Raw genomic sequence first — 17,112 nt, 5'->3', positions numbered from 1 at the left:
CGGCCTGGGCAGGTGGTGGCGATGACTCTCGTCTTGCAGTTCCGTGGCGGGCTCCCAGCGACAGCAGCTCTCCCTTAGATGCGGCAGCCCACGAGACGATAGCGACAATCCTCGACAATGGTGAACAAGCTGCGGGGCCCACAGCGGCAGCAGCTCTCTCTTAGCTGCGGCGGCCCACAGGACAATCCACAATGATGCAAAATTGGCAAAAGTGCGGGCACTCAGCGGCAGCAGCTCTCTCTTAGCTGCGGCGGCCCACAGGACGAATCACGATGCTGCGAAGTGGCAAAGGTGCGGGCACTCAGCGGCAGCAGCTCTCTTAGCTGCGGCGGCCCACAGGACAATCCACAATGATGCAAAGTTGGCAAAAGTGCGGGCACTCAGCGGGAGCAGCTCTCTCTTAGCTGCGGCGACCCACAGGACAAATCACAATGCTGCAAAGTGGCAAAGGTGCAGGCATTCAGCGGCAGCAGCTCTCTCTCAGCTGCGGCGGCCCACAGGACAATCCACAATGATGCAAAGTTGGCAAAAGTGCGGGAACTTAGCGGCAGCAGCTCTCTCTTAGCTGCGGCAGCCCAAACAGATTCAGCAAGGGTTCTGAAGGTTCAAATTCAGGCGGGTTCTCAGCGGTGGCAGCTCTCTTTTAGCTGCAGCGGCCAGCGCAGATTCAGCGAAGGCTCCGTAGGCTTAAATTCAGACGGGCTCTCAGCGGCGGCAGCTCTCTCTTAGCTGCAGCGGCCCACACAGATTCAGCAAGGGTTCTGAAGGTTCAAATTCAGGTGGGCTCCCAACGGCGGCAGCTCTCTCTTAGCTGCAGCGGCCCACACTGATTCAGCGGAGGTTCCCAGTCCACGTTCCTCACAGTAGAACTAGAGGCTCAGGATTACTCGATGGAGGCCTCACCTGCAAGCAGAATTCCTCGCACAGGAATTCCGACAGCTGACGGGGTGAAGTCTAATATCCCTAAGACTTCGGCAGGAGGCGCTCCCAATTCAGGCCCTCGGGTAGTTTCTTCAGGAAACTTGGTGAAAGTTTCAAAAGTCCTTTCCTCTGTTCACTCAGACAGAGTTTCGTCTTGACATCCAGAAGGAACACACTTGGACACAGTTCCAGCGCAGCGTTTTATACCTAAAAAGTCTTTGCCACTAATCACTACATCCAGTCAGAACCAGTTTGGTGGGGTCGGGGAGCACTTTACGAGGCGACATCCTGCCCTTTCGGAATGCGGGGGTCTGCTATCAGACGCCCAGTGGGGGGGGTGGAGACATCATTCACCTTGCCAAGCACGGCATTGCTCAGATCAAAGAGTCACCCCTCCCTATGATTTGAATACCGATCTCTCTCCCCAGCCAGGTCTGACCCAGCTGGCCCTGCTGCTCCAAAACCAGACGGCCAATACACATATTAGCAAAGTCTACAGGAAAGCTCAGACACGAAAATACAGTATTTCCAGAAGAGGCATTTTCGAACATGGAATAGATAAATGGTTCTTACTAGAAGGTGTATCTCAATGTCCTGCGCATAAACATATCAAACTCGAAGTTCCTATCAGGTTCTGGGGGTGAGATAGGATTATGGAGGATAATCCTCAACCTGCTTATTCTGGCCTATGAGAACGGATGGTTTCACAATAGTAACAGTGAAATGGAGGGTAACTCGCATTTAGAACATACTACACAGACCTAGGCATTATTGTTATCCTAATTCATACAGTCATATCTACACGGGGAGCATTCGCGCTGTGGCACTGATTAGCAGTGGCACGGCGCCCAGAGCACCTAAATCCAGCAAACATAAAAGATAGGAAGCGAAAAGAGGAAGGGAGACCCACGCCAATGATGTCAGGTCTAACAAAGTACATAAAGCAAACAGTTCAATAAAATCACCTAAAGGCAGTATATCAAATCTGATAAAGAGGCATGAAACACCCCAGGTAAAAACCATGATACATAAAGAAGAACATGATAACTACTTAAACATGGGAGATTCAATAAGGCAGGCCTCACTTGCATAAAACTAATTGATAAGAGAAGGGGACATATGTACTTATTAGCAAATTTAGGGCCAATAAAACCAATATGTAAAGTGTGCAGTGCAGAAGCCATTTCACAAGTGCAAACTGGGGGCTCCGATGGATTATGCCAGCCTGCTATGAGCTGTGGGAACACATTTATACAAAAATAAGACATAAGTCGTCTATGCAAAACTGGCATATCAAGTGTCAAATACACTTCTGTTTTACACAAGTATTTCATCATGGCATATTGAGTACAGAAATTTTTAGACAAGGTGCGTTCAAACCTTTTTTCATGCACATTGGCATGAAATGCCTCCTTGACCCATAACACATATAATTTGTTAATTTGCAGTGATCCAGAAAAAAGTTTGGGTCTACCAAGTTCACACAAAATACCTTTGACATAATGCAGCCAGGGAATACAATGGCTATAATCCAGGCCCAGACAGTCTTTTAAAATCTTTCTGTTAAATTCCAAATCCTTTTTCAACTAGACAGAAAACAACAATTACAAAGGGCAGATTTGTATACAATCAGGAATAAACCCTGTATCCAGTTCTTCATGCACAATCTCTGGGGACACACTCTGGGGTATCCTCAATATCCTTCTGAAGAATTTATTTTCAGCAACTTGGATGGGGTGGCAACACTTATGTAACATTTGATCAGGTCTTTTCTTTAAAAAAGGTTCCTGTTTATTCAAGATTCATCCTTCAGTTGTGGCACACTTGAAACGTGTGGCACATTTGTCAACCCCAATGCTCTTAAATCACATGGAGTTAAATTACAAAGCGCATAGCTCAGCCTACAAATATGATGAAAAGGCTTTAATCACAGTTCTAAGGGAAAAAGATATGCCTTATCGATTCTTGATCCATGCCTGCTATGTACAGACTAAAGAGTAGTGTGTCAAGTACACAGTGCTGCCATACTCTTCTACAATGCCTAGTGGTTCACTTGTTATTGGTGCTGAGTATCAGAGTATATTTTAATTATTAGAATAATAATCAACCTAGGGGCGCCCAATCGCAGTAGCTTGTGGCCCGATACAGCCTGACCTACTCCATGAAATGCAGAATTAAGGTTCACCAATGCACAGTGAAACAACAAGGAATTCAGTTTCATGGCTCGCTTAACCAATACAATTAATGTAGCATTACAGGGTACAACGGATATTCTTTTCACAATTCTGTCTTGGTCAGTAGGATCATGTCAAAAGAGTCTCCTACTGAAATACGTCTAGTGCAAAAAGGGCTGGTATAAACTTCCAGCTGTACATGTTTCCAAATAAAATATGTTTTCTGTGGGATCAACTGCATTAAGTGATTGCAAAACAGTTGACCCAAGTTGGAGCCATGTAGTGAGATCACACACTGATGTAATTTATTCAAGATTACCTGCGATCAGGTACTCTGTATTGAAGGCAGGCGTCTGAACGGTACAGATCTGGCTGTGTGTTGTGAATTGCATGTTGCGGATCTCTTCGCCACCTTTGAATACCTGTCAGAGGACATTAAAAATTATTCAGGATTTCCACATAAACCTCCTCACTAGCATCAGGGAGAGCTTTCTTAGTGTCTTCATCTCTCCCCTGATTGGCTTTACAAAGTAAGGCATAAACACAACCAACAGTGCCAGGTGAATCTGGCTAGAAGTCAGAATAGACTGTAGAACAGTAAATGGGTAATAAGTACTAAATGTGTTGTAGCATTCATTTAGAATTACATTTCCGCATTATCACACAGTCTGCTAAATCTGAGCTAAAGCAGAGATAAAGAAATAGAACATTATACAACCTGATCCGTGAGCGCCTACCCCACCTTAGGTGGTAACAAGGTTTCAAAAAATCCCCAATCACTCTCAAAGAGACCAGTATTCTTTAGCTAGGATATACTTCACGACTGAGAATTACTATTGCTGGGATCAAAGCTTTATTGCAATGTACATAAACATTTAGGATTTCTGCTAATTTGAAAAACATAATGTATGACATTAAAAAAAATACTATTTTTGATATGCCATAAAATACTTCACATTCGTGCTAAAATCATATCATAATAAGCACTTGAATTAAATAATATTGCAAAGTAATTCATTGATCTATTTATTCAATTTATTTTAACCATTTATTAAAAAAAAAAACCTCTCCTCCCTGGAACACAAATTGCACCTCCTGGTTTGAGTGATAAGCCTCAGTAACGGTAGGTCTCAGTCATGATAGATCTTAGTAATGGAATTTCAGAAATGGGTGTGCACCCGCTAGAGTAGGTCCATTAGTGTAGGCCAGTCAATAGGGCACTCTCTACCCTGCCCTGCTAACCTTAGCCAATTACTGCAGTTTTGGTTACTTCCTTAACCTAAAATATAGCTGGGCATGCAGTACCAAGAGGCTCACAGTTCCTCACTTTGATGCAATACTGAGTGCAGCACCCTGCTGGTTCATGTTCCAATATATACACAATCCTATAATTTATAGGAAAATTACTGTAGCACACATTTATGGCTTTCACCTCCTTTCCTAACTTTACCTCCTTCCAAGATCTGATGGCAAAGTTTATTGCTGAAAATCATTACCTCCAAGACATCAACTTCACAACGTGTGAGCAGGTCCTCGTGATTTGGGATCTCACCGCTGGAGTAATCTACTGGAGGTGGTTCGATGCAGCTTCGAAACTTCCCTTTAATAACTGTCAAAGGAACAGAGAAAGTCAGCAGCAAATGGCAATGGCAGGCGATTCATTGAAGACCTTACTTAAATGAATGTGCAAATCAATACAAGGAACTGAAGCATAGTCTGATGTTTTCCCATCTCTGTGAGATCCCCTCAGTGACTGTTTCTGGAGCTACAACCTATAGAGGTTAAAGAATTTGAGTGACAAAGGCATTAAAATGGGAAAGTGCTTTGTTAACTACAATAGGCCAATGGCTATCTCTGCATAATTTCTATGTTCCTGACATGTCTAAAGTTTGTTCATGTCTATGTCAGTGCTTGACACAACAGCTGAAGACATGGATGCTGCTTTGAAGTCCAGCAGCCTAGTTTAGTTTCCTAACCTAGCGTGCTTAGCTGGTGCTCACATGTCCACAGCACATATAGACTCCAAAGGATGCACAACTTTTCTATTGATGGCACCGTCTGTGCGAAGCAAACCCCAGATGAAATGGGACACTGGAACTTACTATCAACTGGTCTAGAGAGATACAGGTTGTGAGTGGCCCATGACTCCTTACTTCTGGTGGTTGTTATTGCTGACTCAAGTCCTGGGCAATGAAATATGAAGATGAATATACCAACAACATTTACTTTAGACAAACTCACCAATGCTTGAATGACAGAAGTCTCTCTGCAAGTGTATCAAATAACAACTGCAGGCATCTGTAGGAGAGGGGGACAGAAGGGAGAGTAGAGCTGCTGCAAACACCACCCACATCTTGCTACTTATTGCCCCTCTGTAGTCTGGAAAAGTACTGATGCTGTTGAAGAGTCTATCAAGAGTAAGAAACAGAAACAATAGCTTTTTAAGGGTGGAGACAATATCATGACTTTGAATTTATGAGGAAAGTGAACTGCTTAGTGATTGGTCATGCAATTCTAACAGACATTGCACACACACACATTCATTAAATGACCCTCAAAGTTACCAAGGACACGTTTGTAAGTAGAGAAAATGTCAATTCCTGATCAAAGCAATTCCTCATCAAGGCAAGACACAACTCATCTCTTCTATGCATTGATTTTGTAAAGCACTCCATGTAAAATACTCAAAACCATGTGCATTTGGTTCTTTACAATTCTACAAACTCCTCAACAAATCCTCTTCGCTCTAATATCTGAACTCACTGTGTTACATGTTTGGCTTACCTGAAGATTCCCATTTCTCTGCAAACAGATCCATACCCATATTCTTCAACCTAAAATGCAGGTTGTATGGACTTAGGAATCGCACAGCACCTGTACCAGCATTGCTTCACCTCAATGTATCCCACTTACAATATCTATAACTGCACCAATTAACTTGACATCAAATAAAATAATGGCAACTTAATTTTATACTAACTAACTGCTGTTCTGTAACTCCTAAAAGATCTTGTCTCCACAAATCAGCACCCCTGACCATCAAAAATGTAAATGGGACAGTGAGAGGGCATATTGAGACCTTGCCCATCGGTGAAGGAACTCTCAGAAGTAAGCTGGCCGAGGATAGAGGGGGGCTTTTTCCCTCTTGCCTAACAATCCTTTTTAGTTTATCTAGCCAAGTATGGCATAAGGGGTTCCATCCTATTACTCATTTGAGCTGAGAAGGAATCATGAAAAGGATGGAGAATTGATTTACAGGGAAGACAGAAAACTCCTTCCTGTTATAAATACATTTCTCAAATCATAGTGCCATTTTTTCTGTGCATTGCTAACTTTCAGCTTGATTGGCATTTCCATTAGTTCAGAATGCAGACCGTGTGTTTGATGCTGTTGATATGTAGCCACGCAGTATGTCCACAGTGTGCAACATACACAATAAAATGAGCGCTAGCGGGAGACTCAGGGAAAGTTTAGGTCAGAGAGACAAAAGAGACACTGGGCTCCAATACATTGATTTGTCAACTCTGCTGGACAATGTGATCTGCAAGATGTATAGGTTTTTTCTATAAATATATGTTTGTGTATTTTGAAGTTGAAAATTGGAATCTTGAAACATACGTTTCTTCACTATGCACTCACTGTGGAAGATGAGATATAGTTTGTACAAGCAATGGGTGCCACTTTTGCATACATTCATGACTTAGGAGTCCTTCCTATTTTATCACTAGATAACTTTAAATAATAAACAATACTCCTGAAAGTTACATGTATAAATGGTACGAAGTTTGTTTTCACAACACAACTTGACTTTTAGACTCGTTCTTTATATTCCCCTTGTCCTCCAAACAGTTCCAACGGGCACTAACATATCTGTACAAAGGAAATCCTAGATCTGCACTGCAGGGTTCTGGCTGCAGCAGCACAATATCAAGATTGACCAGCCAAGACACCATGGGCCACGAGCAAAGTTATAACAATAAGATCAAGACGACTGCTGCATCCCACACTATGTTGGAGCTCATGGCCTGCTGGGAAATATAATTCATCATGGGGGTTCTGTCACTTAGTGCATTCTCAAGGAAGTGAAGGCATTCTCCAGATAGTGTGGACACTCTACATGGACTACTAGCCTGAGATGGATTGCGCGCAAGCAAGTCTGGAGTATTACTCCACCATGCTTGCCAAATGTTAGATGGTAAGCCATGTCTATAAACTTACTTCTTCATAGCACTGATGTCAGCAGACCCAGCTCAAGAGAGGAATACAACAACATCTTGTGAAAGTGACATATTCTTGGATCTTTTCTACACAATCATTGCTGTCTCTATATTGCCTCTTGCAACCCCTGAGACCTGTTTAGCATCCATTGTAAGTTAATCCAATTGAACTAACCGGTGTGTTAAATACAAGCTTGCCTTTAGGTTTTGGTACATATAACAGCTGGTTGACTGCTCCTGTTTCAGTTATTTTTATTGATTTACCATGATCCAGCCTCACATGACTAACAAATGTGGCTTAAAAAAAGTAATCTGCTGCATCATTGGGTCAAAGGTCAGGAGATCACTTTCTATGAAGTCATGTGGTCATGCTTTGTTGTTTCTGCTATTACAAGATATGTGTAGAATGATGGCACTGGTTGATGTATTATCAAATACAGTAGCTGAGGTCTGTACTTCCATTCAACCTCTTGCACGCAATATTGTAACAACAGTCCAGCTATTCAGTGGACTGAGGAAGACCGCTTTTAAAGGTTGAGTTTCTGTAGACACCTGTTCTGATATTGCTCTTTATTGTGATTTACACTGTTTGACTTTGATTTATTTAGCCTTTTTCACTATGCTACTATCCAGTAATGACACATTTGGTGGTGGTATAAAATTCAGAGAAAAACAGGACATTAAATATTGTGAAACGTTCTGTTAATTTAATTCTATTCAGAACCAAAAGTAGGATCAACCTGGGTTTCACTCCGGCATATTATGTAAATATATATATTATTTATTTGGGATCTCTTGAATGGAAAAAGGAAACGTTGTGCAGTTTTGATGTCTGGAATTACATGAGAATTCTCTTCCCCAGGTTTACTTCTGGCTGAAGAATTGAACATTCAGCCACTATCTGTGTTTTCAGCAAAGGATTTCATTTTAGTGGTTTGTATGTGTGTGCATAAGTACTTGTACAAAGAGTTGGCAAAGTTACTTGAGGGATTCATAAGTGCGACATATTTATAGGTACCAGGGCATTACCCATATGGTCTTGGTGAACAGGGCTAGGAGCCATGGCTACTTGCAGATGAGGTGTTCCTTAATAACGGTGCCTATTCAATTTCTTGGGTAATGAAAGAAAGATGGAGCTTGCCAAATCAGTATGGAGATGGCATTACTGGACTCAGTAGCGTAGCAGCTGAAGATGTATGTTCTGCTACTCCTCTGGCTTTACTTGTAATGGATCCTGCCAATGTCATTTTTCCATGAGATGCCAAAGATTTTGTTTTGTCCGGTAGGTAATATGTTGTGCTTGAGTTCATTGTTATGAAGGTGGAACAACAAATCTCAACAGTGATGCAGTTGGGCAGTGGTGGTAGGTGGGTTTCCTGAAGTATGTTGGTGTTCTGGCCATGCTATCGTAAGCCTTCATGAGTCATTGTGATGACACTATCTTTGATACCTGATCAGGTAGGAGATAAAGTGTCTGCACAGGATCGGGAGCAGTGCTGATCTCAATAATACATGAAACAATATGGACTCCAGAGAGTCAGCAGTAAATTAAAAACCATGAAGGTGTATTAAAATTTAAGAAATCATTACCGAAGGTAAAAGATAGTTCGGGGTCCATTAGGATGTAGGGCAGATCGCCACCGACTGCATGGCGATCCGCCCTACATTCTTCCCCGCCTGCCACCCATTTACCCCCTGCCATATTAGTATGGCGGGGAGACCCCAGCGGACTGAAAGACCGTCCGCCGGTCGACTAGTCGACCGGGCGGAAAAGGTGCTCAATATGGTGGCGGTGTCTGCATGACACCGCCATCCATATTTGCGGGGTTTGCTGTTGGGGGCCCGTTGCAGGCTCCCAGGGTAGGGGGATGTGAGGGGTGCACATGGGGGTACCTATGGTACCCCCCTGCATTGTCATGGATCTGGTGGCAGGCACCTCGCGGTGCCTGTCACCTTGTGCATAACAATGCACACAGTGCATTCCCAGCACAATGCTGGGAATGGAGGATGCCACCGCCACGGTGGCGGTGGCATCCTAATTGCAGGTGCGGGACTGCCGCACCACTGGCGGCCGGTCCCAGCACCGCTAGGGTGACGGACGGACTAAAGTCCGCCCTCCATCTTAATGGGCCCCTTTGTCTCAATGCAGGCAAAATGATAATAGGGAATTAGCGTAAGGCACAGTCAAACACAGCAAGAGGTCCGTCATAAAGATCAGCCTTAAAGACAATCCTCCAAAAATTCCACGTCTAGAGTGCGAGTCATACCCACAGGGGTTCAGTCTCTAAAAGTGAGGGCAAGCAGCGATTCGGTCACCCTGAAATGCACCAGTATATATATATAGAGAGATACACAGCAAAAATATAATCAGCACCAAATCAGCAACATTTTTACAGAGCGTGCAATCATAACAGACTACTTGCAAAATGACATAGCACCATTGCCTAAATATTAAAATATTTTGTGCACTTTGGATATCAGATCAATAGATGCAATAGCGCAAACCTTGTTACATGCAAAACTAAGACAAACGTATTCATGAATATCTTTCTGTACCACAGTAGAAGTAGCCGGAAAGTAGAAAGCTGTTTCTGTTGTGCATATTTTGAATCTGTGTGCAAAGTGAGAAATTAAATACAGAGTCTCATGTTGATTTGCAAGATGGAGTCGGAGTTAAGAAACCATTTTCCTACTGTGTGTAAACTACTCTAAAGCATATGCAAATTGTAATCAATTTAAGTCAGCTGCATCAATTTAACAGTGTAGAGGATGTTCTTTTGTTTTGCTAGGTTGAGGTCTGGGAAGCTGAAATCAGGGCGTTGCCTCCATCCATGCAGAAAATGAGCAGTGTTTGAACGTCTTGACTTGTGGAGTTTATGGCAAGAATTCTGAGTCTTCTTAGCCATTTCTTTACTGAACTCAAGGCTACTGGTGAGGAGGGCTCCAAAAGACTTGGAGCTATCTGAAAATGCCTGGCCTAATTCCTGGAGGTTCATTTCTGTGAGCTCTTCTTGAAGATCGGATTGTCTGCTACTGTTGGTGATCAGCATGTGCTCTCTTTTGAGGTAGTTCAACTGCAGCGACATTTTATGCACTTACAAATACTAAAATGACCTAAAACTTGTTAAATCCCTACCACAGTTCCTGCAGATCCATTAAAAGGTGGTCAATTTATTAGTAAATTAAAAATATTTGTAACCCCCTTTACCTTTGCTCTCTAATTGGATCCTCGCAAAACCTAATGTAATCACTAACAGTGCCAAAGCTATAAGCAAATTACCCCCTCTTTAAAAATGCCCCACTTTATGGATCCGTCCATCATCTCCTTGTGTTTGCTTTGTTCGCCCTAAGTTGGCACGGTATGCCCAGACATGGGTCTCTTGCTCACTTTACCACTGGATTCAAGCTAGCCTGGCTGATGAGGGGTGTTACCCTTAAACTGGTCCCAGGATGCTTGTTTCCAGTTCAGGGAAGACCTGGCTTGGCAGTTCTGGCTGGACTGTTCCCATGAGGCACAGGATCAAGACTAATTTGCATATGGCTGGCTCTGAACTGAGGTGGTGAATTGAGCTACAGAATAATGACCGATTCAACCCAGATCTGTGACTGGGGGTGAATGTCTGAAAAGTTCCAGCGCTCCGTCCATCATCTCCTTGTGTTGGCTTTGTTCACCCTAAGTTGGCAGGAAATGCCGACTTGGGTCCCTTGCTCACTTTTCCACTGGCTTCAAGCTAGCCTGGCTGATGAGGGTGTTACGCTGAAACCGGTCCCAGGATGCTTGTTTCTGGTTCAGGGAAGACATGGCTTGACAGTTCGGGCTGGACTGTTCCCATGAGGCACAGGGTCAAGACTTATTTGCATATAGCTGGGTTTGAACTGAGGTGGTGAAGTGAGCTAAAGAACGATGATGGATTCAACCCATATCTGTGACATTGGGGCGAGTGTGACAGTGGAGGAAATTCCCAAGCCATGTAAGGAATAAAACAACTCTCATTACATTTCTTGTTAACGACTGGAGGTAACCAGAGTATTGAGTAAAACTTGAGAATAAAACACTGCTCGAGAACTATGAAGATACATGCTACAAAATCACATCTGAAGGGAGCCACAAAGTGCCCGATCTCAACTGTACACATGCTGCTAATGAGGGCTATGAGGCAGTAATGATAAGCTCGGATGACACCGATGTGTTTATTATGTGTTTGGGATTCCATGACAGAATCATGCCTAAATTGTTTCTGAAATGTAGTACTAAAATACGCAAGTGAGTCCTTGGCATTGGAAAATTAGCTTCAACTCTTGGTGAAAATGTTTGTCGAGCTATGATAGGTCTCCATACGTTTACCGGATGTGCCACAAAAAGCGCATTTGAGGGAAAAGGAAAAGTAAGTGCATTCAAAATCCTGTCTGCTAACAGACATACACAGAGGTAACAGCCTTCGCAACAAGGTTTTTACCACATTATGACTTTACTATAACTTTTTTAACACACATGTTTATACCAGGTGTATGTTTTTACGACGTATGCCTTTACTGCGCATTTAAGGTAAGTTGGAGGTGTGGGGGGCCTCCCCACACAAATGCATTGTTTTTAAATGTATAAACAAGCGTGGTAAAGGCATACGTTGCAAAAGCATATGCGTTGTAAAAAAATGCGTGTTAAAAAATGCGTGGTTAAGGCAAGCAATGTATTTCCCTGCATTGTTCCGTCGTACAATCATACACAAGAAACGTTTTAGCATCTCAGATATGTATGGGTTATCCCTAAAGAACTAATGGACAAACTGGAGCAATTCTCTTGCTTGCTTGCTGTGTACACCAAAATATTCGGTTCATCACATGAATCCCTTGAGATATCAACTTCCACCTTGCATGGACTGTCTGAAGAAACATACAGCATGTGCAAATTATCAAGCTGCTATAAGCAAGAGATGTCTGTAAATGATCCACAGATACCTAGTCGAATTAAGAGAAGGTGGAAGTTGGCAAAACACAAGGGAGCAGAGCAACTGGTGGTGGACTGGATGGAGGGCAGTCAACACCTCAGGCTGTGTTAGATCTCTCAGGTTGCAACTGCAGTAGGAACTGCAAATGGCCAACAAGTGTCTGCTGTCTAAATGACATCAAGTGCACTGACATGTGCATACTTCCTGCCTATGAAAATAAAACAGATGCAGAGAATGATGACACCGATTCATAAGAAGAAAATGACGACGACAAATTTGAATGATAAAATTATGTTTATGTTCACTCATGACATACATTGCCTATGTAAGATGTAACAACTATTATTATTTGAAATTGTAAGTGAAAATTATGCATATAATCTATATCAATATATCAGTGTTATTGTTATTATTTTAAGGACTATATTGTTATTATTACAATTCATAATCATAATTATTTTTAAATAATATAACATATAACCAAGCTGGAGGAATTAGCTTTAATTTCCACATATTGAGATGAATTTGTATGCTATTTATCAAAAATATTAAAACCATAACTTTTTTCGGCTATGGTTGCTAATCCAATAATATCAGAACAAAAGACAAAGGGTGATGCATTTCAATCAAATATTTTCCATTTCAAGGAATCCTTACCTTGCAATTTACTGAGTGGTACCAATGGCCTAAATGTGGGGTCCTGACTCATGGACTAATACTCTCCATTTCAATAGATGTAGAGTCATGAAAACTAAGTGTCCGGCGTAAATATACATCTGCGGTTTAGCAAGAAGAGGCTAGTTATTTCTAAAACCTATACTGCACTTTTGCACCATGTACTATGAGTTTCGCACCCTAAAATACACATGTAGGTCCCCTAGCTCATAGGAAATAAAGGAAACAGCATTTATGCACATCCTGTCACCTCTCCTTAACCCCAAACTGTAGTTTAGAGCGTCGGACAGTGAAAGAGCATGTGAAACAATTACTTTGAGTTAAGACACCAGTGAAGACCACTATCAATACGATCCACCACTCTCAAACTCACAGAATTTGTCCAACTGCCAGATATATACTCTTGAACAAGCAACCTATAACATTTTTGTACAGCATTTTGTAATGCACTCCCTGTGCATCAATGTAATACTGCAGAATATTGGCATACATATTCACAACCCATCTTCCTCTCCAATCACTCGTTGACCATATGCTTGTATTTTACTCTGTACAATGCTCTGCTACCTTTTGGCTGTGGTGGCACGATAGAAACACCATATGAACATACACATACATTTTTGGAAGTGTTGGCACTCAAGGTACCTGTGAAGATGGATCTCATCAGCAACCTCAGATGGTATATTTCATTCAATCTGTTGGATGCACACTCCATTGACTCAGATCATTGAGTACAAGGCCTGAGCACCTATCAACAGGTAGAGTCACTGACAACCTTCTTTGAATGGAGTCAACCATTTAATTACTGAGAGACTTTGTAATAGGTTAATTATAAAACCACATTCATCGCCACTTGTCACTGATAACCCAGCACACGAATGCTTGGTCTACTGAACAAGGAAAGATGAAAAACAGAGGGAACATGTTGGGATTCATTACTAATACCTTTTAGTTGATGCATTAGTCCATTGATCCACCAGGCCAGCAGATACAAAATATATATTTTTTTAAACATGTATTCAAATAAAAATAACTGCACTGTTTTTCGTTTTCCAGAAACAAATAAATAAATTGCATCCAGGATTTTTTAACATAGAATTTTATTTTAAAATGGAAGTGCACAAATAACCTTATGGGGCACATGGAAAACCCCTAGTAGAAGGGGCAGTGGGCTGCTTTACGGATTGCTGAGCAGAGCGACCTTTATTCCATTCATCAAACAACTAGCCTTAACCGAACATACACTTTTCTCCAAGAATCATAAATTATTTACTGCTGCTGAGTATTGCTGCTAAGTGCAGTGCCAGATCCTAACCTAATGGAATATAGCATGCATTCCTCATCACCTCCTGTAAAGTCAAAGACTTCTTACACATATATATTTTTAAAATTATCCTGTAAGCTCAATGCATTTGGGAGAGAATCTCCTAAACTCTCCTGAAGAGGATTGGCCACATCTGCACTTTATGTTTGCTCAGTAGGTTGCAATATGAAGCAGGTATCAAGGACTTCTTTCATTCCCAATGTAGCCTGAACATAGAGCATCTCTCAGCCGTGAACAGAGAAAACTAGCTTTCTTCTCATTCTGCAATTGTCACCTTGCCCTATTTAGGTGGACATAGAAAGGCAGCCATCTTGTCCATGTGGCTAAATTTCCAGCCTAGGTTATGAACTACCCTAAGTGGCACCCTATAATAACAAGAACAACTCAAAACAGCAAAAGCACAACAAGAATAACAGCATCAACAAAACAACACCCGCAACCAGAAATCAACACTATAATAGTATTAACAACACAATAAAAATAATATCGATGAAATGTATAAATTCAGTTCACCTGTTATAGCTTGTAACATGTAATCCTGGATTGAGTCAATTAGGACTGGCCTGTTTTTTAATGCAGACACTCCCTATATAAGCAATTGGGCTGGTTTGACGTGTCTTGTGCAGCAGGTGGTTTGGCAGTCTGCCCAGTTGCGGGCGTGCCTATATTAACAGACTGTGCAAAGAAAATAGATAACAATGAGTTTAATGAGGCAGTGACGTGGAAAAAGTGATACAAATGCCTGTGAAGGAAAAGACCAAAAAAAACAAGAAACATTAAAACAAATCAAATAAGCCACATTTGAGGGATTAAAATAACATTTTATAAATAGGGGATGTCTAAAAGGGAAGGGAAGGAAGATGTAGAAACAGAAAAAAATAGAAATCTGAAGAAAAAACACAATAATAAAAATAAGAAGGCAATGTCCAAAAGAAAGCAGAAAATGAAAGTTCCGGAAAAAAATAATCAATTGAAAAACAGTAGCAATTATCCCAAATTAAATTAAATAACAAAAGGTGATGAATGGAGAGAAGAATATAAACAAAAAAAATAAACATTAAAATAAAAATATAGAGAGACATAGACAGTATAAACTACCCTGTAAAAATATTGAACTACCGCTGGATATAAAGGCATGTCTATGGAAAATAATGGAATAATAAGGAGAAATCCAGAAGTAAAATTGAAGTATAGGTAGCTCCTGACTTTGACAGTTTGTAAATTTCCTTCTACGTATATAAAAATACTACTACCATTGTCGCTGTGAAACATGGTAATATCATGGGGCACTCCTCAAAAAACTGTAGTAATCTAATTATTAATGATAGCTTAGCTTCGTTCTGCAATAACTGCTTATCACAAAACATGTTCCATGAAGTTGTAAGTAATCATCGTGCTCAACAAAGATGCTGGCAAAATAAAATGTCTGAAAAATAAACTACAGGCAAAAACACTGATTACAATCCTGCCAGTTTCCCACTGCATACAGAGTGCCAATAATAAACAGCGATACAAATAAACACTAACTATGCATCCGTGCATTATGCACCGCCCCTGCACATCAAACAATGTGGTGGAGTGAGCATCATGTTTAAAATGGTTGTCTCTTTGTCTCCGTTGGCTCTATCTGCCTCTCTTCCTTTACCTCCCCCTTATGACATCTAGCATGCTCTCGAATACCTCTTGGCCCCAGCACCTGTACTGTTATCTTGAGTGACATACGTGTCAAACACCAATGTATCAGATTCATATTTTGGATGATGACACATCACTGGACTGGTCGGAAAAGTAAATTAATCCTGTCCTAAAATGTGTAGGAAGTGAGTGCCATCTGATCTGGGAATAAAATCGAAGTTATATTTGTTGTATGATTGATCTGTGTAAAGTTGACCTTTTACAGTCAATATTTTGCAATGTATATTTTTTGCAAAGCAATTATTTTGCAACATGTGTTGCACATGGAACCTATCCCTATGACTGAATCAGTTGAGTTCAATCCTCTGAGTGACCTTTCCTTCCGTACTCACCACTTCTTCCATAAAGCCCACCATTCTTTTCTCAATCGAACACTCAACACAACCAAGTCCCAAGTGCAAGCTCTCATCAGAAAGCATACTACACATCGTCATCTGCAGTGATCCCATTAGCTAAGCTCTGCCATCATTCTTTGATCAAGCCCTCATGGCAACATTTGACACTTTTACAGTCAAAACCACCTATGTTAGACCTGGCATCCTTGGCGTGGTTTTCCATTTTTTTCCTCTGTCTCCTGTATTTTTGCTGTGCTGAATTTCGTTTTTGCTGGTCTAGATGCTTTGGGCACTTTGCCACTGCTGATCAATGCCAAAGTGCAGGTGCTCCCTCTGTAATTGGTGAATATGGATTGCTGTTTCCATGATTGGCTTGTTTGACTTACTACTAAGTCCCTAGTACAGTGCACTGTCTGTGCCTAGCGCTTGTAAGTCAAATGCTGCTAGTGGGCCTCCAGCACTGATTGTGCCACCAACACAAGCAGCCTATCAAAGGGGTCTCAGACCTGCTGCTGCAGTGTCTGCGCGCAGTCTCTACTGCCATGTCGACCTGGCAAGTGCACCCACTGGCCAGGCTCTAACCTTCCCTTTTATTACGTGTGAGTCACCCCTAAGGTAGGCCCAAGGTACCCCTGTGGGCAGGGTGCAGTGTATTGTGTTTTTCACAATTGAAAGTCTATCTGCCCCATGGGATAGAATGTGGGTATATGTATAACATCTTATACGTATAACTTCAATTGGGACAAGATAGAAAGATGGAATTTAGTATGCCTGAAAAATGCACATTTTAGTAAAGATGATTTTTATATTGTGTGTTTGCAAATA

At 41.6% G+C, this 17,112-nt stretch overlaps 1 protein-coding gene across 2 annotated transcripts in view; it reads right to left on the bottom strand.

Annotated features, from left to right (window-relative positions):
- LOC146796822 (metalloproteinase inhibitor 4-like) overlaps positions 1 to 17,112 on the bottom strand; it is a 56,206-nt gene that overhangs the window by 25,890 nt on the left and 13,204 nt on the right. The window contains exons 2-5 of one of the 2 annotated variants that reach the window (XM_085629558.1): positions 14,771 to 14,932; positions 5,337 to 5,503; positions 4,592 to 4,704; positions 3,415 to 3,517 (exon numbers count right to left, since the gene is read on the bottom strand). In XM_085629558.1, coding sequence (XP_085485684.1) covers positions 3,415 to 3,517; positions 4,592 to 4,704; positions 5,337 to 5,448 — 328 coding nt within the window. In that variant the 5' untranslated portion in view covers positions 5,449 to 5,503; positions 14,771 to 14,932. The remainder of the gene's footprint in view (positions 1 to 3,414; positions 3,518 to 4,591; positions 4,705 to 5,336; positions 5,504 to 14,770; positions 14,933 to 17,112) is intronic. The other variant, XM_085629557.1, reaches the window with a different exon arrangement.

Source organism: Triturus cristatus, chromosome 10 (assembly GCF_964204655.1).
Source record: "Triturus cristatus chromosome 10, aTriCri1.1, whole genome shotgun sequence".
Lineage (NCBI taxonomy): Eukaryota > Metazoa > Chordata > Amphibia > Caudata > Salamandridae > Triturus > Triturus cristatus.
This window is presented reverse-complemented; position numbering and strand designations above follow the sequence as displayed.